Source organism: Gymnoscopelus braueri (assembly GCF_963280865.1).
Source record: "Gymnoscopelus braueri genome assembly, chromosome: 6".
Classification (NCBI taxonomy): domain Eukaryota; kingdom Metazoa; phylum Chordata; class Actinopteri; order Myctophiformes; family Myctophidae; genus Gymnoscopelus; species Gymnoscopelus braueri.
In genome coordinates this window covers 24,151,639-24,175,376 of record NC_137607.1, presented here as the reverse complement: position 1 = coordinate 24,175,376, position 23,738 = coordinate 24,151,639, and the positions used below count along the sequence as shown (strand labels likewise).

Genomic DNA, 23,738 nt, shown 5'->3' with positions numbered 1-23,738 from the left:
GACTGTGGTTGTACTAGTCAGCTCCCAGGTTTTAATGTGTCTGTGTGTTTCTATGTGCAGGGCGTTGCTGAAAATGAGCACTTGTGCTCAGCTACTACCCTGGGTAAAAAAAATGCACACATTGCCTGGGAAATCTTTCCCAAATTTCATTCAACGCTCAAACTTCTGAAAGAGACTGAAGCAGTTACTGTTATCAGAGATTTCCCCCCAAATTAAAAAATGATACCAAGAGCTACTAAATGTCTTATCTGTTTGTTCATGGAATATATCTCTTTATGGAGGGAGAATATATTACGCTTATGCATAGTCGCATATCTCACTTATTGTGTCCACTGACCACAAACGTATGCAGTGAAAATCTGAACAAACAAGCACATTTATCACCCAACCAGTTCTGTGGATATATTTTGTACATGTTAAGCTAAACTTGTATTGTACACGTGCACTTGAATATGACTTGTCAAGTTAAGAAGAGGCCTGTGTTTTTTTTGTCTGTGATCCTTGGCGTGAGAACAGACTGTGAGTGGACATTACACCACACTGTGACAACCGAGGGCAGACAAGGGCAACAGTACAGCACCCGCCCCACCCCCTCTTTCTCACACACACACACACACCACTGACAGTTGTAATGAGTAAATCAACAAGACTTAACAGTGCATGCGCACCCAACGGCAACGTGCATGCACAAGTACACGCATATGCACACACACAGGCGCGGGCGCGTGCGCGCGCACACACGCGCGCACCGCGCACACGCTAACAGAGGGGAAGACCTCTTCTCCTGTCACAATGAGAACATTCTGTCGCCAGGCTGAGACATTTCCTCCTGACTGCTGTGGAAACCAGACACCTGGGTCTCACACTGCATGAACGTCACTCACAGTCACTGCGCAAGCAAGCAAGCAAGCAAGCAAGCAAGCGCACACGCGCACACGCACACGCACACGCACACACGCACGCACGCACGCACACACACACACACACACACACACACGTGCATGAGTGTAGCATAGCGTATACAGTAAACCAGTGGTCCTCAAAGTGGGGTCTGGGGACCCCCAGGGGTCCTTGGCTTGAGGGAGTTCCAGCGGGTCCCCAGCTAAATTAGTTAGCATCAAAATCTGTTTAACCACTTAAACCCTATATACATCATCTACAAGGTCACAAGGTGTTGCATTGCGGTGCGTTGTGAGCTTGTAGGCTACTTAAAATTTGTTTTGAATAATTGTAAATATTATTTAAACATTTTAACAACACAAATCTAGTCCGGGGGTACCTGGCACAAAATATTTTCAGATGGGGGTCTGCGGCCAAATACATATTAATCTGGGGGTCCTTGACATGAAAAAGTTTGAGAACCACTGCAGCAAACTTCAGGCCAAACGCATGCAAACTATTGTATATGCACAATCAAGTAGTACCTAGCTTTAAATGTGAGGGATGGAGTTTTTGAATGCTTCACTGCGTGCAAAAGACAAACTTAAGGTGTCATAAATAAACACAGTAGAACTTTGTCTATATGTCTTATTATAAATTAATTATCACTTGTATCCCTTGAACCACTAAATTACTAACCACGTCCCCACCAATACCACTTCTTATTTACAAATTCAAGAATCTGACTTTGCTTATAGGGGACCGTCCATTGAGGCAATCCATGTGACCACATACTGTTAAAAGAGCTAAGATTCTCTGATACTGAAACACTGACTCGCTGTTCAATTTAGTTTGAACAATGTCTATTATTCCAGCATGATAAAAGACTGCTCCAGGGACAGTAGAATCGGGCTGAATAACAAATTGAAAGAAAATGCTCATTTAGGGCGGAAGCAATCTCAGTGAAACAAAATCAGCCAGATATGCTGCTTATCAAAGACTGCAACGCCATAAAACAGAGCTACGCTTTCTACCCACCGTGATGGATGAGGCAAATATTGAGAGAAGGCACGGGAATACGTGAATAGACAACAAATGAATTTGTCAAACTTGGGAGTTGTAATCAGCCCATGATTGGTGTATGTGTCATTGATTTGTCACAGAACTCCGAGTTCCCATTTAGTTTCTGGTCAGATTCCTATAAATCTGTAACACTACAAAGGGTTTCAATTTGCTAGGGAAGGGAAAACGGATAAGAATAAATAAGCCAAGCTAAGACAAGAACACCATTGGGGGAGAAGGGATGATGGGGGTGAAGTATCTGTTCTCATCAGAAAGACAATTATGAAACAATATTGGCTTGGTGTGCTCGAGTGTAAGAAGTGAGCAGATGCGCAAAACACAAATTTTTGGCCATGCATTAGCTTGTCCTGCCAGGATGGCATCCAAAAACAAAAACATGAAGTTGCCATGCGTGACTGTGAGTCGTCTGTGTGTATAGGTGAGGGAACGGCAGGGCTTGAGAGAGAGAGAGAGAGAGAGAGAGAGGGGGGGGGGGGGGGGGGGGGGGCTAATGTAGGTAGGCTCATGTCTGCAGGTGCATGTTTTCTCTGTGTGGAATGGGTGAGCCGTGTCTGTGAGGATTTTTGTCCTTTTAACCAGCTTTAAATGAGTCACTTTGTTATGAGTTATATCCTGAATAACTGCAGGGGGTTTCTCTAAAGGCCAGTCTATTTTAAGCTATGTGTTGGAACGGATGTTGAGTTCATAGCAATGTGCAGTTGAACCTCAGGGGTCTGCTTCACGCTGGCTTAATCTTGGCATGTAAATACAAAACCCAACCCTGCAAGAAGTGGGAGTAGAAGGGGTGAAGAGTTTATAACACGCTCAATGTCTGCAAAGCAAGCACCATGCTCAAAGGCAACCCATCTAGAAAAATATGTACGAGCTGAAATTACAGAAGCACTAGGAGGAATTGTCTCGAAGGACAAGTAGAGTCAGTGGAGTATGCTAATGAAACACATCCAAAATCCACAGATTCTGTGTCAAATAATTGGACATTCATCTAAAATTAAGGCTATTCTTCGGAACAAAGGTGACGCAATGTTTCTATCCAGCAGCAGTGCCATGTGGCCCATGCAACTGCCTCTAACACAACAGCTCCTGAGTCAATTCTATACGTTTACCAAAGGTGGCAGTGCAATAACGCCGGCCTCCAGAGAAAATAGAGGCTATTAAAGAGGTGTTGCTGCTGTTGTTCAGAGAGCAGAAAATAATGCCAAGCATTTAACGATAACACTCAGTAGAGTTGACAGACACAAGTGATATCTATGGCTACAGGACACAAAGGATTTGTTGGGGCTCTGTATATCCCTGAATCAATTGATGTTGACAGTTGCTATCAGCTGCTATGAGGGAGTGTAGAGAAAAGCAGAGGATGAGGACACAGAGGCAGGAGTTGAGGAAGTGCGACAGGGAGAGAGTTAACCGAGTTTATTGGAGCTCTAGGACATTTATCTCAATTAGACCAGATTGATTTCTGCACTGCTTAGCAAAATGCAAATTGGCAGAAACTTGGTGTACTGTAAACACTGAAGTATGTGAGTTTTAGTGGGGGCCACTTGAGTATACTAATGCATGGCTAACACATGGTACACTATTCACAACAGCTGTCTGTTCTATTCCATCGTAATACATTTGTCCAAAGTCTGAAGTCCATCACACACACACACACACACACACACACACACACACACACACACACACACACACACACACACACACACACACACACACACACACACACACACACACACACACACACACACACACACACACACACACACACACACACACACACACACAGGATTTCTTTTTCACAATGGAAACAAAAACAATTTATTTAAACCAAAGAGACTGACATCCATTTATGATGATTGTCAGGTGATGAGAATACTATACACTTTAAAGCAGGGCCAGGCTAAAGCTACAGTACAAACTACAATATGTGTTGTACTCTGTGTCTGTCTGTCTGTCTGTCTGTCTGTCTGTCTGTCTGTCTGTCAGTCTGTCTCTCTCTGTATAAACTCTGTCTCCTTGTGTCTATGAATCAAAGTTGCAATGAAAATGTATGTTGTGCCTGATCTATATATCAATAGAATATGTTGCAGCGGTGGGATCCTTGCACAGAACTCCGAACATAGTTTGCAGCAGCAAATGAAGATCAAATGTGATCTGGTAGTGGTACTAGGCACAAAGTTTACATGAGGTCTTAGGAATAATGATGCAATAAAACGAATGATGTGAACTTTTTTATTGCACCTTAACAATAATTATATGTTGTAAGATTTCTGTTCAGCAGCCTGGTATGTAGATCTGCCCCACCCCTTGTTTGACAGTTATCAGGTAAGGCCCCTGCTCCCAAATTTGTGTTCTACATCATCCCTCGGGCTCATGAGGTGCACATGCTGAGAGACACGTGGCACACAATTTAGAGGTCAATAGTTCCATTGTTCACCTTAACCACATGCCTAGCCTCCTTATTCTGGGCAGGTCATAATAGGCGAACATTAAGCGAAAGTAGCATATCTACAAGCCCAAAACATGTTGCAACGTGATGCGTTGTGAGCTTGTAGATTGCCTATTTTTGGAAAAAGACATTTGGTAGAGGGAAAAGGGGAAGTATATAGGCTTTAATTGTCTAATTGGTTGTTTAATAAAAAGAAATTAGACAAATAAACAATATTGAAATTTTGTCCGATATCCGATTACCGTATTTGCAAGGTCAAATACCAGACAGATACCAACATTGCATAACAAGTTTCCAGTAGTGTTTACCTTACACTTATTATACAGAGTGTGATTCTGGGTGCAAATGCAGAATTCTAACAAACAGTGCATTCTTATTACCTGATTTATTAGGCCTACTGATGCACAGTATTACTGATTAAGATTAAGTTATGTAGTATTTTCTCTATTTTAACATTTCAAACTTGTTGACCCTTTTGAAAGCTTCTCCATAAAATGCTGATTGTATTTGCAGCCTTCATCATCACAAAAGGCTTTTTCAGCTTCACATTGAAACCTTTAATATTATCAAATAAAATATTGGGTAAAACCGATAATTTTGATATCAGTCCGATACCGAATATTTTTGGCTGATATTGCCGATACAGTTATACGGCCGATATATCAGTGCATCCCTACAGCCAATAGTTTGATATGTATGCATGTTTGAACTTGTCATTTAAGCCCTATATTTAGTTGACCGAAGTCCCTCCGGGCTCTATACTAGGCCTTCTCCTCTTTCCGCTCTAGATCAAGTATCTTCGCGACTGAGTGTTCACTCCAGAATAGAGATGCTATTGTTCCAGTGGTTAAGAATCTTTTAACACCGGGCAAATCAAAATATATGAACTAATGATCACATATGATTACTTTATCATCTCTTACACCATTTTACACAAATAAAGGATCTGCTCAAGATAATCCAAATCAAGGAAATATGGAGTTGAAATGCGGCTTCTATCAGAGGAGCATGAAAGTCAATAGGAAACATCATCTCCGACAGACAGAGCTTCTTGTCTCTGTGCTCCCTCTGACCTGATCTGCAACTTTTCCCAACCCCGCCGTGGCTGGTCCGCTTCCTGTCTTCCCCTACTCGGGACTCGCATACCAAAACCAGACGTTCACACACCCCCGGTGACGGCTGGGCATGACCTGGTCACACTGCAGGGCTGAGAGGACTTTCTGTTCGCAAGTGGCCCGCAGCTGTCTAGCAGTGTGCAGCACTGGGGTGGTGGTGGTGGGTAAAAGAATATGGGTGGTGTAAAGTAAATAAGTACATTTACTCAAGTACTGTACTTGAGTACAATGTTACGTAATGGTACTTTTACTTCACTTGAGTTCTTGTCATTTTTTTAAATACTTTAAGAGGTAAAAAAAAAATACTTTTTACACCACTACAATAATTTGACAGCTTTAGTTACAAGTTAATTATTATTACAAAACATATTACATTAACCAATTAGTTTATACTTTGTCTATTCGAAAATAGCCAATCTACAAGCTCACAACGCGTCACATTGCGTCGCGTTGTGAGCTCGTAGATCGGCTTTTTTCGAAAAACACATTTTGAAAGATTTGCTTACTTCTACTTTGATACTTTAAATGTATTTTGATATAGAATAGAATACTTTTCTACTTTTACTCAAGTACATTTTTGAATACAGGCCTTTTACTTGTAACAGAGTATTTTTATATTGTGCTATTGCTACTTTTATTTAAGTAAAAAATCTGAGTACATCTTCCACCACTGAATATGGGTGAACTGAGGGCTAAATGAGTGCAGGGTCCAAGGTCACCATGGGTGGAAAAGAGGTTTGTTCTGTGTGTTCACACTGAGCCCTCTCTCTCTTCGCTCTACCCTTGACAGCACACATGGGATGCAGAAGGTTGCAAACGCGTGCCGCCTTTAGCCTGATTTATACTTTGTTGTACAACAGTGCCGCATGCCTGAAATAGCCAATCTGCATGATCACAACATGTCACAGTGTGATATATTGTGAGCTTGTAGATCTGCTATTTCCAGGGTGCGTAACATCGTTGCACGAGTGTTAATTAAGCATTTCTCAAACAAGAGCTGACCACTGTGTGTCATGACACTGAAACAGGTGAGAAAAACACTGTCCGACAAAACAGAAGAAATGTATCAAAAGCCATCCCACCAGACGATAGAGCAGTTTCCACCTGTCAACCATCAGACTGTTGAACAAGCACTGAGCCCTGTCGCCATGTCAGTCTTGGCGACATACAGTACCGTGCGTCATCATCACACAGGCATTGTCACTTTATGTACATTATGGCTATTAATTGCTGCTAAACTGACACTATCTCTATGCGCAAACGTCCATGTCTGATACACGCTACTAAATTATCTCACTTTCACATGGTCAAAATATTTTCTATTTTGACCTTGAACCCTACGTACATTTTTGACATTGTTATCTGACTTTGTTTCCTATGTTCTTATGACTCATTTTGAAATTGGAAAACATTGGGAGCTTGTACAAAATTTTTTTCACTAACTCTTTTACACCTGTAAACTGACAATGAAGTTGTAGTTGATGTTGGAGAAGAGGAAACACGTTTGAAACAAAAACGACCGAAATGTTTATTTTGGCGTTTCTTATATTTTCTGTGGCACCCTGCATGAAGAAAAACGAGAGCGGAAAAGAGGAAGGAAAGCTGCAATGGAATGAGCGTGCATGTGAGACTCAGGGAGTCAGACAGGTAAACAGAAAGAGGAAGGGCAGGTTAAAAGTAGCAGGAATGTGACAGGCGGTCGGGGAAGGCACGCTGACCCGATCCCACATGTAACCGACGGGGCTCAGGGCTCCCCTTCTCTTCACATATGGATGTCACCTCTCCCGAAGGAAACCGGGTCAGTTCAGCAAAGGAAGTCATGGAGGAGTGGGGAGGAATGGCAAGGAATCTACATCTGCAGCTTGTCTAGTCAAAACAGGGCTTCTGTGCCGTCTGCTATTAGTTTGGGGTCAACTCCACAGGCATGACCGGAAAGGGGCCTGCACGGACACATAAACTCCAACGGCTGAACCTAAATATTACGTCTGTAAAAAGTGACCCAAATATTGTGTCTGTGGAACAGAAATTTCCATTCCAGTCTAGAAATTTCCAGACTTAAATTGGCACGTATGAGTTATGCCCTTGTTATTACCACTGATAATACCTCTGATAATACCCCTTTTTTTGTAGAAGAACATGATTTTACATTACTCAAGGTTCGCTCTGTGACAGTAGCATATCTGATTAAGCAACACGTGAAATGCATAGTTTGCTACTTGCTACTATATCATGTTAATTACCTCATAGATTGAAAAGATCACCAGCAGTCCAGCATTCACTTGAATTCCTTTTTAGGCTCTTTCATTGTTTGGCGCAGCAGTGATTGCTTCATGGAGCATTTAAGCAGGCTACATATCTGAAATAGAGCATCTTATCTGCTGTAATTGCCTGTGCACCACTGAGAAGGAGAAGAGTGAAAATGTGAAAATAAGGTGCCGAGGTGGAAAGGAGGGAAGGCGTTGAGATGTGATTCAACAATCAAGGCAACAGAGAGTGCCACCACAGCCAGAGGTGCAGGATGGGATTGATGTTAAAGAGTCACATGACTCCATCAGCCTCCTGATAAACACTTTATGAAACCTGGAAGGGAGTCAGGCTACATAAACTAGATTACCAGACTTCGGGAAACTTACTGCATGTTGGATGTGAGATTGAAACCCAAAGCCCCATTAGAGGCAGGATGGTAATGTTGGTCCATCTGTCCGGTCAACACTTTCCACTCAAATAAGATATCTTGAAAACGACTTTTTGAATTGGCATGGAATTTGCTGTGCACCTTCGTGCCCCACAAAGGGTGAACCCCACTGCTTTAGGTGACCCCATGGCCTTTCCTCAAGTGCCACCCTTAAGCCACAATGTCTATTGGCACACAACATATCTCAAAATCTAATGGTCAGATTGACATGAAACTTGCTGAGCTCACAGCTGACATTTTGACAGATAAAAAACACAGCTGAACTCAATAACCTTAATAGTGGGTGTGTTCCATTTAGGTGTTAATGTTTAACAGCATAGACAGCTCCTGTACAGTTAATGTCATGGTGGCACACAAAAAAAACGAAATGAAAAACACCCACATTTAACATTACCTTCAGCATACATATACACATTTAAGCAAAGAAATCCCACCACCACTCCCACTCTAAGAAGCTTTGATAATACAAATCATGTCGCATGGCTTCAAAATGTTCATGTTAATTTAACTCTAAGAGTATACAAATGGAATTTGGTTCCATTTGATAACTCTCCAGAGTTAATTCAACACTGACGATTTGCCACGACTATCAAAGTTTTGCTACTTCTCTTCCAGCTACGCTCTCTCCGTGCCCTTCTAGTTGCTGAGATACAGAGCTCAATGCAATGACAAATTGACACGTTATCAGTGTTTAACTCAAAGGTAGATAAGGACTTCTGAGGGGAACATTCTTCTCGTGCCTCACCCGAAGCTATTACTCTCTTTGACTGGACTTTAACTGATTGGACTTTAATGCTCAGTACTATACTCATCCCAGTCCTGCTGATAAGTTATATTTTGTCTTTGTTTGACTAATAGCCAATGTACTCTACGTGTTTCTGCCCTTAGCCAATCTTACTACCACAGCCAATTGCCAGAGTGATTTATCAAGCTAAAGCATGTGCGTGAGCCAGTATGGCACAATGAAAGCCTACTAATATCAAGAAAGTAAACAGAACCAGTGCCTGGACACTGCCAAAGGTGTCTCTGTTGTGTTAATGTTATCAACAAAGTCCCAGAACAGGAAATCAATGGCTCAACAAATTGCTGCTAGAGTTAACAGGCATAATAAGCTTGATTTATCCTTAGTCGTACGACGGTGTCCCATGCTGAAAATAGGCAAGCTATACAAATGACAGATCTATAAGCTCACAATGCATCACGGATGTAAGGCATTGTGAGCTTATAGATCTGCTATTTTGGGATAGCGACACCTTCGTGCGACTGAGCATAAATTGGGCATCAGACAGAGCTGTGTAACAGAGACACTTAGCCTTGTCAGTCTAATGCAATCCAGTGTAACCTTATCATTTCCTCCTGAATTACATTGAAATCACTTCCTCCCTGGAAATCTGAATACTTGGGCACATCTTTTGAGAGGATTAGCACATTAACAGTCTGCTTCAGTCATGCGTTTGATTTCGTGATGACTCAGTTACACAGCCAGTTAGTCTTTCAGTCCTTGGGGGAACATCTATACATTGGATGCTCTACACCAGTGATTCTGAATGTTTTTAATTTCAAGGACCTCCAGTTTGATATGTATTAGGCCACAGACCCCCATTTGATCAGATTTATTTTCTTTTTTAATCTCTGGGATCTCTATCGACACTGTAACATCCTCTGTGTTATTTTAACTCTGAGAGAGTACAAACAGAACCAAATGGACCCTTGGTTCAATGTGTACACTCTTAACAGTTACAGATTTGTAATGGTAAATTTGGTTCCTATTGAATATATAACTTTGTAAAACACTCAATCAATAACATTTCAAGTACTATGCACAAGTCTAAACCCTGTATTTCAACATCTCAAATCACTTTATAGGGAAGTTCTAATGAACGATATGATGTATTCATTTTTGGCATTGAATCTGGTACTATAACTAGAACTCTGTTATTGTAAATGGATAACAAGTAGCTGACTGACTATGTGTCACAGTTGTCACGAGTCATGACTACACAGTGAAATCTGAAACATTAATTTAACTCAAGAGTGTAAAAAAAGGTTCAATTTTACACTGTAAAGAGTTGGGGTTTTTTTTATATCTGTGAATGTATAATGATTTTGCTGTGTTCAATGCAGATCATTTACCATATGCCCATAGTAGGACCAATCAAATTCATTCACATTACATTGTAAAAAATAAATCATATATTCATGGCTGTCAGACTGTATAAATAGTTTCTCATAAATTCATGAAATTACTTTATCAGTAGGTTGCAGCAATAGCTGCCTGCAAATTAACAGTATAGGTCAATGTCTGTGTTTTTTTTAAAACTCATACACTATACTTGTTTTCCATTTGTAATTGTTGATGGGTTCATGGGTAACCAGAAATCAAAGGTCAGTTTATCAAAGGTCAACAGCTGTGTCCTCACTCAGCAAACAAAGTGGCTATAGATTGCATAATACAGCATACTAATCCTTACTTCCTTACATTATGAATTCACATTTACTCTTTGTTGGGAGTGCTTTTCAATGAAAAACTGCAGTCTGCAGAACACTATAATGTCTTGCATTTAAACAAACATTTCCTCAATTTAAAAGGCTTTTTATGCCACAGCTTAATGGAACGGAGATTCACATTACCTCTGGACATATTTAGAATTCATTCCATGTAGTCTATAATGAGCAGTGGAAGGCTTATGTTCAACCTCTGAATGCTGAGTGGTAGGAGGACCAGGCTAAGTGACAATCAGAAAATGCTTGTAAAGCCACAGAGAGAAAATCATTAAAACAGTACCAGTAACAAGTGATTACTTGCCATTGCCAACTGAGATAAGCACAGCTTTAGATCCTCACCTTGATTTTTCTGATATACACTTGAATTTACTTGATTGGAATTTTCATGAGTGACCGTAATCGTGCACCACTTATTGGGTTGAAGTGTTTTGAGCAAAACAAATAGAAATTCTGGGGTAATGTGAACATGTTTCTTCTTTCACAGCCTTCATCAGAATAATGATTCTATTCATTCAACTTCAATAGTAGGCCTATATCAAATTGCCAAGAGGGTTGGTGGACGTCACAAACTTAACATCCGGACATATCTGTGACCATTGCTCTGATCAGCCTAACATGGGGCTGGGTTTGAAGGCAGCATGGCGGCCTGAAAATCTAGTAATATATAATACTTGCAAAATTGTTTCATCTTAAAAAAGTCAGTAAATCAGTCACAACGAAAACATTACAAGGCTCCTGTGCATAAATGAAGACAATTGATTATCCTAGTGTGGTGCATATTTCCAATATATTGGCAGTGTAGATCACTTGGGATTGCTGAAAAGGCTAAATTCTGTTTTCCATACAAAATATAACTTGACAGGAGGGTACACGTCATGCATTTGGTTACACGTTAAGTTTGAGCTATCATTATGAGCATATGCTCTATTCCTATACCTTGTAATGTATGTATTTATACATTTATTATGATCTATCAACTATTTGATTTGACTATCTTATGAGATACATAAGTTGTAAGTCACATAGTATGTCCTTTAGTGATCATTACATACTTATAATCAACTCTTAAAGGCAATGCCTATAATCAGCTGATGCAGTTATATTTTCTCTTCAGGGAAACAATTACACATTTGTCTTTGCCGTTCACCCTTCCACTGGCCCATCCACTCCTATCCACCTCATCCAAATACCTTGATAGTCGTAGTCTCCAGCATCTCCAGCACTCAGCCTTACTCTGATTAGGTCAAAATCAGAATCACATCATGAATGTGCACTCTACCTCAAATGAAGATAATGATCATTCATTTCATTGAAAAGGGTAAGTGCTTCATGTTAATTATGCTTGCGCTTTTTAAATGTATCCACATTTTGCTTAAATTCCCCAGACCAAAGACTTCCCTGTACTCAGTTTCAGCACAGTACCGATTCCCCTAATGTTAGCTGGGTGTAATGTGTGATCAAAAATTTCTGTGAATAATAATGTTCCTACTCCTAGCCCCATAATCTGAAAAAATGACAGCTGTCTTTGTTGTTGATGGAAGCAGCAGGATTTCTGATCAATATCTCAGCCTCTAGTGTGTCTGGGGACCATTAGCAGCCCTGAGCCCAGTGAGACTGACTGATGTGAAATGACAGCCGCTTTCACAGAAGCTACCCTACCATCACTCTCATTATTTTTCTGTCTCTCCTGCTTTCTCTAACAGACAATTGCTACTACAGCCTAATACAACCAAAACTGCATGCAGCAGAATTGTCTATAAAGTCCTCGTTTTTTATGAAGTCTGTCAGCTCAAGTAAGTAGGCCTATATCTTAATTATGGAAATGCATTGTTCCATAGATAAGTCAAATAAGAGGAATAGCGGTAATGTCTTACAACACTGAAGAGCAGCTGTTGTCATGGTTCCTGAATAGCCAGTCACTAACTGGTTAGTCAGCATTACTGTAAAAGATTGGGATAACAATTCAAACAAGTGTGTTGATAAGCAGCTCCGCTCCATGTGAAGTGACTGCTGACCGGAGCCTACATACAGTGCATGTACAACATGGAATTAGCCTAAGTAGACAACAGACAATAGAAAAACATGAATGATCTTTGAACTGCTGACTGATAACGTGTTGTTGTTGTGCGGGACAAGTTTAAGGTCAGATTTTCACCAGGACATGGACGCTGATGATGCTTTAAAATAGTCTCATCCAAGTGACTACTATAGGCAACTGGTCTTCTTTCATAGGGCGTTGCCTGATGCCTAATCACCACATCCCTTTGTATAGGCAAGCCCTTGGTTACATTATGATCCCATGGCACAGATGGTGCCATTCACTAACAGCACGTCACGCGCAACATTAGCAAGCAGGTCAGGCAGCTAAGGGTGTGAGAAGCCAAACACCACACATCAAACTTTTATTTGGTCCACAACATTGGTTCTCAAAGTCATATATTTTTTTACCACTTTAACCATATTTTATACTTTGGCTATTCAAAAATAGCAGATCTACAAGCTCATAGCGCACAAGCACTATAAGGTTGTAGATCTGCTATTTTTGAAAAATCCCTGGAACAAAATATTTTTGAGATGGGGCTGCTAAAGATGCAGCCAAATACATCTATGATCAATTTGACATGAAAAAGTTTGAGAACCACTGGTCCATCTAATGTCCTGCGCTTCTCTCTTTTTTCCAACACATTTTACATTTACCTCTTTCCTCCTGCTCTCGGCTCCGGGTCTGGTAATGAGCGCGGTGTCACCGCAGACCACGGCGGCATCCTCCACGAACACACAGTCTGGAAGGGACTCGTCCGGCGGCAGCTCGATCACCTCCAGCCCCAGCTTCTGCCTCAGCACCGAGACGTACGCCTCGTGCTCCCTCTGCGCCTCCGTCAGGTCCACGTCCAGGCTGTCCGTCCGCAGCGCCTCTTTGGCGAGGGACGCGGGGATGCCCCGCACGACGGCGTGGGTGAAATGGCCAAAGCCTGCCATTAAACCAGCCATGTTTTTACTTTACAACCCAACCTCCAAAACTAAAAGAAAAGAACAAATGAATGAGACTAACCGCCGTTAGTTAACCCGATAGTCGCTTGCTTGTTTGTTTGCGTTCTCCGAGTGTTGTTGTTGTTTTGTTTCTTTATTCTTCCTTATTTACAGTGGCGTGCTAAACTAACTGTCAGCCCCACTCACTCCGGTCTCCAGGCAAAGCGACAGCGCTCTGATGACGCGCGTCGACTATTATCACGTGTATGAATGTATCAGTTCCCAGTGAAGCGGCTCCTCCGCAGGCAGCCAGCCCGACAAGTGACAGTCCAGTCCGCCCTGGCTCGTAAACAGCCCGTGAATCTCTGCAGCATGGCAGGTCTCTCTGAGTCTGGGACTACTACTGTAGGTGTTAGTTAGGTTAGGCTACTGTGTGTGTGTGTGCGCCAGCATGGCCATTGGCCAGGCCAGCTCCTGTAGCCTACAGTTCACACAGAGTAACATGACACACGGCCACAATTAACGTTACATGGGCGGCTATGCAAGGGATAATTGTCGCTGCGCTGGTAGTTGTTGAGAAATAACACCCGAAAGGATGGTTTAATGATCCTGAAGGTGGTTATTTCTAAACAACTACTGGCGCAGAGACAATTATCCCATTTATTACACGGCTACTTAATTGATAAATTGACCCAAAACTAACAACAAAACGAAGTATTTCCATGCTTATGGTAATGAAAGTATTCCATAAGTGCTACACAAGGTTGCCTTGGAAAACAAGGAAGTGTTGATCAAATAGAATCAATTTTCGGTTATTGCATAGTCTATTTCTCGTAACATGGCTGACATGTTGTTGGATGTTGGATCATACAGCATAAAATTCTCTGAATCTGAGTCTTAGATCAGACAGCTGTCTGTTATTGTGCTCATCATCGGTCATTATCCCTTAGGACCCTTACATAACCGCTGAATTCAGCGATTGACCAATCAGAATCAAGCATTCAACCAAACCGTGTAATATATGCTGTTAACGGGGTCTATGAAGAGAAGACACTGCTGTAACTGTTTAAAAGGGCACAAAACAAATATTACCAAACATAAACCTAGCTCCATTAAGAACCTCTCACTCAGCTATACAGCTCCGAGATGAGCTGCGGAGTGAGAGGTTCTTAATGGAGCTAACATAAACCTAGCCCTGAAACATGACTGTCATGGTATGACAGTCATGGTGCCGAGTCCCCCTGGTCTAAAGTTGTGTTCGATTTTTTCACATTGCCATCTCTCACATAAACATAAACGTTCAGATTTCAAATATAAAGTGCTTACCACCGAGCCACGGATGTTACAAGGCGATGCGGACCGCGATGAGTACCCGTATCTCCCGTATTGTTCAATAAAAAGCATTTTAATCCCATCGCCGGCCATTTTCTTTTTTTTTTGTAATGTATCAGAGTGCAATACACCTCCCAACCATTAGTGTAGCATGGTTGAAAGTATCTCAGACAATTTGGAGAAAATGGCCGGCGATGGGATTAAAATGCTTTTTATTGAACAATACGGGAGATACGGGTACTCATCGCGGTCCGCATCGCCTTGTAACATCCGTGGCTCGGTGGTAAGCACTTTATATTTGAAATCTGAACGTTTATGTTTATGTGAGAGATGGCAATGTGAAAAAATAGAACACAACTTTAGACCAGGGGGACTCGGCACCATGTGAACCATGGCTAACATAAACCAAGCATTTTCAATACTTGTAGGCTACTACTTCCTCACTACTGCCGTAGCCTCGATCTCCAGGCTTTTATTGTTTAGTGTTGCTAAAAAATAAAACTACTGCCGTGACCAAAACTTAGCAATTAAGGCTTCAACTCAATAATAAAACAGGAAAATATTACTTCACCTGATCAACCAAGGTCAGGCCAACCCAAGTGTCCCCCACTTTACACACGATAACACAGGTGAACACGTTTACCAATCAAGCGCACAGCAACCTAAGCAACTCCTTGAACGCCCTCATTCATTTACCAAGATGGCACGGAACAAGCCCCCAATTTGTTATGAATTGGCTCAAGACATGACAAAGATGGGAGATACACATACAAAAATAACTGAAAAGTTATGTATATATATATGTATATATATATATGTATATATATATATATATATATATATATATATATATATATATATATATATATATATATATATATATATATATATATATATATATATATATAAGCTACAGTAGGCTACACACAAACTAAATGGGATGGGTCATCACAATGATAAATAACAGTGAAAATGTTAATTATGTTATGTAAGCAAAGCATGTGCTTATGCAAGTGATACAGAACTATGTTGATTAGTGAATATGGACACAAAGTGTGCAGCAACAACACACTCTCCTGCCTATACCCTATTCCCCATGCGGTGCCTACCATCTTAGGAAGGCCCAGCATCAGCAGAGCTCTCTGAATGGATGGAATGTTTCTTTAGACATCAGAAGCACATTCTTCCACACCCCAGGACCTCAACGTTTGTCTTTTCTTATTCCAGATTCACTCAATTATCCTTGACTGGTCTAAACATTCCAAAACATTCCAGGAGCCCCACATTCCATTTTTTTCTACACCAGCCAGGAGGAGCACCTCCTGCCCCCCACCCCCTCACCCACCCCAGACTTCTTTCCATCACTCCATATTGTCGATGGATGTCTGGCCCAGATAGAAGAATCTCTCTCTCCATGTTGAAGAATGTGGCTTAGTTTAGATGAAGGAAAGCCCTCATAGGTACACCTGGTTGGTACATTCTGGAATGAGTGAAAACAGAGGCTCCACCAGATGTGGTTGAAGCGGCACCACTTATGGTTTAGCAAAGATCAAAATAATGGGACTGTTACAGATATACACGTTTTGGTATAACTTATAACACATTATCCTACATGTAATACACAGCAGAGTAGGCTATAGCATATTTGCACTATTTTCCATCTAGCTCATTTTTTTATTGGATAGCAATGGCTCATAATTTTTCTACTGAATATTAAATCTCGAATCCCTATGAAATATAGGTTGAGGAAATGCCTCTCTTAATATTCTTGACATCCTTTACCTTTTAAGATTCCTACATGCATTATATGAATGATATGAAAATAATATTTTGATTAACCCTGTATGGCAAAATAACTTGCTTTTCCCAAAGGATGTATAGCAGGTATCATCGCCTTGTAGAACCTATACAGAGCCTAAATGTGACATGTGTCATTTCAGTTACATAATGCTGTCACAGTCTGAGAGGTAGTCCTATTATGCAATTATAAAAACGTATGTCCAGCTCTTGGAATGTTTGGAATTGAATGGATCATAATGGAATATGAGCATGTTGTTCTGCCACGCACACGCACACACACACACACACACACACACACACACACACACACACACACACACACAGGACAAAATAACCCACTGCACGTCTGCACCCACAGACGAGCAGACACACCCCCTCTCCAAACACACGCGCTCGCAAGGATACAGCCACGCGCACATGTGCGCACAATATCATCGTTCATCTGTCAGAGGCAGACTGTCTATCTAAATTCCCCAAAACAATGAATATATTGCATGTTATATGAATCGACATCTGGATAATCATTGTCACAGTCAGATCAAAATGAGTCATTTCAGACTAATCAGCTATAACATAGGTTACGTCAACCTTTTCAGGCCACCACAACCCCCAAAATAATTATATTTGAACTGGAGACCCCCCACCCTGACAAACAGAATTGTAGGAGTTGAGGCATCACATTTAGTTTGACTCTGTTCCACAGATAAATATTGTGAAAATAGCAGATCTACAAGATCTCTTTTTTCACCATTTTTGCCTCTCTTTCTTATTATTTGACCAATGTTTGACCAGTTTTTATAGTAGGCATAATAGTTTGTTTGAAGCAGTAATTGTCTTTTTTCATTTTTTTTTAGGTATTAAAAAGGTCTTAAAAGTCCTTCAATTGTCGCTTCACTGTAATCTGGGGGACCCCCCCAAAAAAAAAATCATGTGGGGGGGACCCGGACCCCCCTGGGGGTCCCGACCCACAGGTTGAGAAGCACTGATCTATAAAGCCATCCTTTGCATATCACCATCTAGTGTCTTGGGTATGGAAGTATGACACACTATAATATGTTAGCCTACAAATAAAAACAACTTAGGCTGATGCGAATAATAACCTGGACCAAATGAGTTTGTGCTTACAATAACGATCAAACAAAGTTCTACTTAGTTACCGATAATAAGCGAACCGGAACGATCGTATAATTAATGCACCACATTATAACGCAGGGTAGTAGAATATACCATAAAGCAAAAATAAATACAACTCACCGAAGAAGCACTGCGCAGTCCTGACAAGCATTCTGTCCGTTAGTTGGGCTGTTGCTCTGCGCTTTCTCCTGCCTATCGTCATGTACAGACTAAGTTATGTCCAGTCCTCGTATACACTTTAAGGAATAGCCTACAAACAAACAAAAAATAGCTACCATGCTTTACGGTCAAATATTCCTATACGGATGGTTGTTCAGGGTCATTATGGATTCGTTTAGGCATCTCGTTAGTCTTTGGTCAAAATCAAAACTTAATCATTTCAAACTTCGGGTGGAATGTGACTTATTTGAGACCCCGGTGAAACGTAGACTAGGCTTTTAGACCAAGTATTTTTCTCCCCCCCAAACCAACATCATCTCCTGTGGAAAATTGGATACTAGATCCATTTTTCCCCCCAAAGCGTGATGGACAGATTGCGTGAAAAGTAAATTAACTCAAGGAATGCAAAGGAATTTCCTTGCATGAAGAACATATTTAACAACCCTTTAAGCTGTCAGGAATGCTTTGTGGTTGGCTGGCGAAGGTAGAAATATGTTAATAATGTAGGCTACTGCCATACCAAATATGGCGATATTGTTACGTCTGAGGTCTGGTGCGCATCTGGAAATACTTAGCTCTTCTGAATAAAGGGAATGGCGAGCCAGAAATAGACACTGTTAAACTTATTTCTCCCACTTTTTAAGACGAGGGCAGAAAAACCTACAGCTATTTTAAAATGTGCTTCTTTTTTTTTTACAGCGCATGTAAAGCCCATGACGTCATAGCCTACTACTGGCAAATGAGTTGATTCAGCATAGTTAAAAATAGTCTCACTGTGTCATAAGATTACAGCCAGGCAAGGTAATTCAATTAGATCACTGACAGACGGCACAATATATATGGCACAATGACATATGCTAGGCCTACATTAAATCAAAACCTGCACATGTCAAAAGGGCATACAAGGGTAACCGGAAGACCCGCCCCAAAACACGCTCGCCCCCATTTTTTCACGGTCTGCTTGCCCCCAGCGGTTCTTATTTGTTTTACTGAGGTAATAAGGTTAGAAATACGTTTAGGGTTAGGCATAGTTTTACTGAGGTTAAGTTTAGGAATAAGGTTAGGTTTAGGCATAGTTTACTGAGGTTACGTTTAGGAATAAGGTTAGGTTTAGGCATAGTTTACTGAGGTTACGTTTAGGAATAAGGTTAGGTTTAGGCATGTTTTACTGAGATTAAGTTTAGGAATAAGGTTAGGTTTTGACAGCGTTTTACTGAGGTTACGTAACATTTAGGAATAAGGTTAGGTTTAAGCATAGTTTTACTGAGGTTACGTTTAGGAATAAGGTTAGGTTCGTTTAGGAATAAGGTTAGGTTTGTTTAAGCATAGTTTTACTGAGGTTACGTTTAGGAATAAGGTTAGATTTAGGCATAGTTTACTGAGGTTAAGTTTAAGAATAAGGTTAGCTTTAGGCATAGTTTTACTGAGGTTACGTTTAGGAATAAGGTTAGGCAGTGAGTGGTGTGTTCTAGGTTTTTTTCGGAGGGCATATGGTGCGTGGTCAATGGATGAAATGTTTAGTAGAGGGCTACGCTTAAAAAAATCTGCACGTCATACTACGTATATAGCGTAACACGGTAGAACACACCACTGAGGTTAGGTTTTTAGGCATAGCTTTACTGAGGTTACATTTAGGAATACCAGGTGGCGACTGTTCCGAGGTCGCCGGATTTGTCCCGGGGCGACTGTGTTTTGGGGCGAGCATTTTGGTATTCCATACAAGCCATAGAACAAAAATGACATAGATCATCTACTAAATAGACTGACTTATTAAACATGTATTACTCAATGCAAACATTGAGATGACAAAATGTCATGAAAATATTTAATCTCCTCTCCAGAAATTGTTTTAAAAAATCTACTTCAACCACTGACATTTGCCTATAAGTTCAGCCCAGCTGTTGATAGATGTGAAAAGATAGATGTGAGAAATAACTAAGGGGAAAGACTAAAAGATGAAGGAAAAATAGGAGACGGAAAAGTGTGTTCAGATGGGATCCAGGGGGGGAATTCATTTAAGAAAAAAAAAGAAAGAAAAAAACTTAGACAGGGTGGAGCTTCGTCTTGGATGGAAGAAACATTCCTCACATAGTTCTGGAACAGTTCAGCAGGCAGCCAAGCACTACGTCAGCTTCCACTACGGTATATAAGAGAAGAGGTGGCCGGACTCAGGCAGACTGGAGCTGGAACACTTTACTAAAGGAGACGACTTAGAAAACAAGACTTAGAAAACACACGAAAAGCCACCACTTCGATCAAAGACGACTGACTGGAACACTATTGTAGGATTCATCTGAAGACAACACTACCTTTCTGAAAGGGGAATTGTGATCATATTTCTTGAGTTTTGCCCTACGAACGACAGAGCAAAAAATATCAACGATGCTGATGCTTACTATCGCCGTTATCTTCATCGGAAGCTTCAACCTGGTAAGTTTTTTTTAAAATTATTGTTATTATTTTTCTATTTATATATTATGACGTTTTACTCTTATTGACGGGTTTTACAACTTTTTATTTGTTGTCAAAATGTGTACGACCCTAAGTAGTTAGAATAGATCCCTTTCAATGATCGGAGACTGAAGTAACATTAGCAGGCTATTAAGTCGAGATTATGTGTTCCGTGACTGGGGAAAAGTGAGTGGTTTTTAAGTGTGGGTTCTGGTGTGGTTTTGCCTTAGGTCCACTGTTACTCGTCCTGCCCCGCCGTGTGTGAATGCCCGGTGGAGGTACCGAGGTGTGCGCCTGGTGTCAGCCTGGTGCTGGACGGCTGCGGCTGCTGTAAGGTCTGTGCGAGGCAGCTCAATGAGGACTGCAGCCTGACCGAGCCCTGTGATCCAACCAAGGGACTGGAATGCAACTTCGGGGCCAGTTTCACTGCTACGATCCGTGGCATCTGCAGAGGTACGGATGAGGCTCCATGTTTATGCACAATTCTGTTATAGCCTACTGCTTCTTTTGTTTTTGTTTTTTGTTGAAGAGATTGAAATTTAGCCTGTATGATTTAACCACTTAAACCCAATGTGGGTAACAGGAGTCCCTCAGGGGACAATACTAGTGCCTTTTCTGTTTTCTGTTATTGTGTGGAAAGCTTACCCCACAATACAGATGCTGGGATTTAAGTGGTTAAACTCAGTGGAATTTAGCTAGGTGGAAACTTAAAGTCTACATTGAGAGCTCTGTGGAAAGTGACTCCTCAGACAGCCTAAAGAATTTCACAGTTTAACCAGCCCTTATCTGGCTGCAAGTGATGTCTTCAGCAGACGTTTCTGTGTGAAGCAGGAAAGAATAACATTCCTTTCCTCTTTTTCCCTCTTCTGCAGCAAAGTCAGAGGGCAGACCATGTGAGTACAACAGCAGGATCTACCAGAATGGCGAGAGCTTCCAGCCCAACTGTAAACACCAGTGCACGTGCATCGACGGGGCAGTGGGCTGCGTCCCACTGTGCCCACAGGAGCTCTCCCTGCCCAACCTGGGATGTGCCAACCCCAGACTGGTCAAGGTTCCTGGCCAGTGCTGTGAGGAGTGGGTGTGTGACGATGGCAAGGACACAGACATCCTGGAGAAGATCTTTGGCAAAGACTTTTTCACAGATGAGTCAGAGAGAGACCTCACCAACAGGAACGAGCTCATCGCCATTGTCAAGGGTGGACTCAAGTCTCTACCTGGTAAGGATGAAGCTCCCATTCTCATTAAATACATTTTGAAGCATTTTCCATTGCCTCACTTTTATTTATAATAAAACATTTTTATGTACAACCTTCCAAGTTGCTAACATGATGTTTCTTATTTTTCTATCACAGCTTACAGAGCCCAGCCTGAGGCACACATGTTTGACAGTCAGAAGTGCATTGTCCAAACCACACCGTGGTCTCAGTGCTCCAAGACCTGTGGGACAGGCATCTCCACCAGAGTCACCAACAACAACAGCGACTGCAAGCTCGTCAAAGAGACACGCATCTGTGAAGTGCGGCCATGCACACAGTCACCTTATTCTAGTCTAAAGGTGAGCTTGAGCTGCCATGACGACATACCATCAATAATATGATATATATATATATGGGGGGAAAACACATAAGATAAATGTACTGTTATGTATCACCAGTGGATTTACATTTTGACTAAATATTCCTCTGTTTTGCTGTCCTCCAGAAAGGAAAGAAGTGCAGCAGAACCAAGAAGTCCAGCCAGCCAGTGAAGTTCACCTATGCTGGCTGCTCAAGCCTGAAGAAGTACAGGCCCAAGTACTGCGGGGCCTGTGTGGACGGACGCTGCTGCAGCCCCCACGACACCAGAACCATCCGTGTCAAGTTCCGCTGCGAGGACGGCGAGACCTTCAACAAGAACATCATGATGATCGAGTCCTGCAAGTGCACCTACAACTGTCCCCACGCCAACGAGGCCTCCTATCCCTTCTACCGCCTCTCCAACGACATCCACAAATTCAGAGACTGAGTGTGATTGGCTAGGAGTGACCCAAAACCCCTGACAGATAGAGAGACGCAACAGCATTGACAGGCAGCCAGTGGTAGGCCATTCTAATGCAGGGGTGTTGATTGACCACCAATCAACTACCAGCTCCTTGTTGTAACTAGATTCCCAAGGAATTGTGGGCTTACATCATGAGGACTTAATGAAGTGCACTGTTTGCTGTGACTACATCAGCATTCTTAAGTAAGAATCGCTTCATATTATTGGAGCATACTAGGTAGCTTCGTTATGGAGCAACGTGTAATTAATATTTGTAAATGTAAATGTTTGTCATCGGATATAAGTTCGCTATGTATATTTTGATCTTGAACATTAGACATGTCCCAAACCATAGACTTGTGTGTGTATATGTATGTATGCGCATACGCAACTTAAATTAGTATACAATCCTGTAATCTATGAACCAGACACTAAACATAACCCCTCGACTTGTTTAACAAGTGTGGGGTTACGTTACAACCTGATGTGGGCATTAGTGTTCATGTTTTGTGGCAGCTATGGAATTCCCTTACTTTATCAGAAAGACAAAGCGAAACATGTAAAAGAATGAATGAATGTTTTTATTATTGTTATTAATATTATTTATCAAAAAATGTAGCTACTTTATTTGGATATTATGTGTCATACTGGAATGAATTGTAAAATGATTTAATTTTATATGTTACAAATAAAACTGATTTATTTATGAAATATAACACTGTCACTGTCACTTCATTCATTGCATTCAATCTGAGGCCAACAAACAAGTTTTCAGTTTTACTTTGTGGCATAATGTAAACACATTACTATCCACACGCACAGAAGCAAGGGAAGGAAATTCAAAGTCAATATTTCCAGGGGAGAAAATACATCAGTTATATCATACTGTAGACACAACAGATTCTCAGACAGACATTGTGTGTGGTGTTGGACTGCTCTTATATAACAGAGCCTTGCAGACACTCCTGACTTCTTGTGCTTTGGAATGCCATTCTGAAGCTAGGTATGCTTTCACTTGATCTGGCTTAGGCATACACTTGACTAATTCTGAGAAGAAAAAAGAAAAGATTTAAGTCCAAGAGTAGCCATGCGTATGGGAGTATGCCAAGAATCTTAAGTGCTGTTCTCAATGGGCTAGGATTAGACACCA

General features: G+C 41.3%; 2 protein-coding genes across 3 annotated transcripts in view; one reads left to right on the top strand and one right to left on the bottom strand.

Annotated features, from left to right (window-relative positions):
* The window catches only part of ddah1 (dimethylarginine dimethylaminohydrolase 1), a 77,969-nt gene extending 63,948 nt beyond the window's left edge, over nucleotides 1-14,021 (bottom strand). The window contains exon 1 of one of the 2 annotated variants that reach the window (XM_080430735.1): nucleotides 13,421-14,021. In XM_080430735.1, coding sequence (XP_080286861.1) covers nucleotides 13,421-13,714 — 294 coding nt within the window. In that variant the 5' untranslated portion in view covers nucleotides 13,715-14,021. The remainder of the gene's footprint in view (nucleotides 1-13,420) is intronic. The other variant, XM_080430734.1, reaches the window with a different exon arrangement.
* Nucleotides 14,022-20,306: 6,285 nt separating this feature from the next.
* On the top strand, nucleotides 20,307-23,298 carry ccn1 (cellular communication network factor 1). Its single transcript, XM_080430732.1, has 5 exons — nucleotides 20,307-20,548; nucleotides 20,800-21,022; nucleotides 21,442-21,786; nucleotides 21,922-22,124; nucleotides 22,271-23,298. The coding sequence occupies exons 1-5, from the start codon at nucleotides 20,501-20,503 to the stop codon at nucleotides 22,571-22,573; spliced, it is 1,122 nt and encodes a 373-aa protein (XP_080286858.1). The 5' UTR covers nucleotides 20,307-20,500; the 3' UTR covers nucleotides 22,574-23,298.
* The last annotated feature ends 440 nt before the right edge of the window (nucleotides 23,299-23,738 follow it).